The 274-nt window shown below is 43.1% G+C and overlaps 1 protein-coding gene across 1 annotated transcript in view; it reads right to left on the bottom strand.

Moving 5' to 3' along the window:
* LOC115190601 (noelin-2-like) overlaps window positions 1–4 on the bottom strand; it is a gene marked incomplete at its 5' end in the record, with an annotated part of 15,326 nt that extends 15,322 nt beyond the window's left edge. Inside the window, one exon of the mRNA XM_029748777.1 lies at window positions 1–4. This exon is cut by the window's left edge and continues 146 nt beyond it. Coding sequence (XP_029604637.1) covers window positions 1–4 — 4 coding nt within the window.
* Window positions 5–274: the final 270 nt, after the last annotated feature.

Consider the following 274-nt stretch of genomic DNA (forward strand, 5'->3'; position numbering starts at 1 on the left):
ACGCCTGGAGGGAGGGAGGGAGGGAGGGAGGGGGGGAGGGAGTTAGAGCTATAAACTTGCAGACAGAGAGAGTGTCATGCTTGTCTTCATCTTCCGACGATAGTGCGAAATCGTCATCAGAAAAGGTAGACCAATATGCAGCAGGTACGTGAATGCTCATGACTTTTATTTACTATAAGAATGAACATACAAAATAACAAAATACGAAGACGAACAAATAACAGTCTGTCAAAGCAAAGTGCTTTACACAGAACAATCACCCACAAATCACAAA

The sequence above is a fragment of the Salmo trutta genome, unplaced genomic scaffold, assembly GCF_901001165.1.
Source record: "Salmo trutta unplaced genomic scaffold, fSalTru1.1, whole genome shotgun sequence".
Taxonomy (NCBI): domain Eukaryota; kingdom Metazoa; phylum Chordata; class Actinopteri; order Salmoniformes; family Salmonidae; genus Salmo; species Salmo trutta.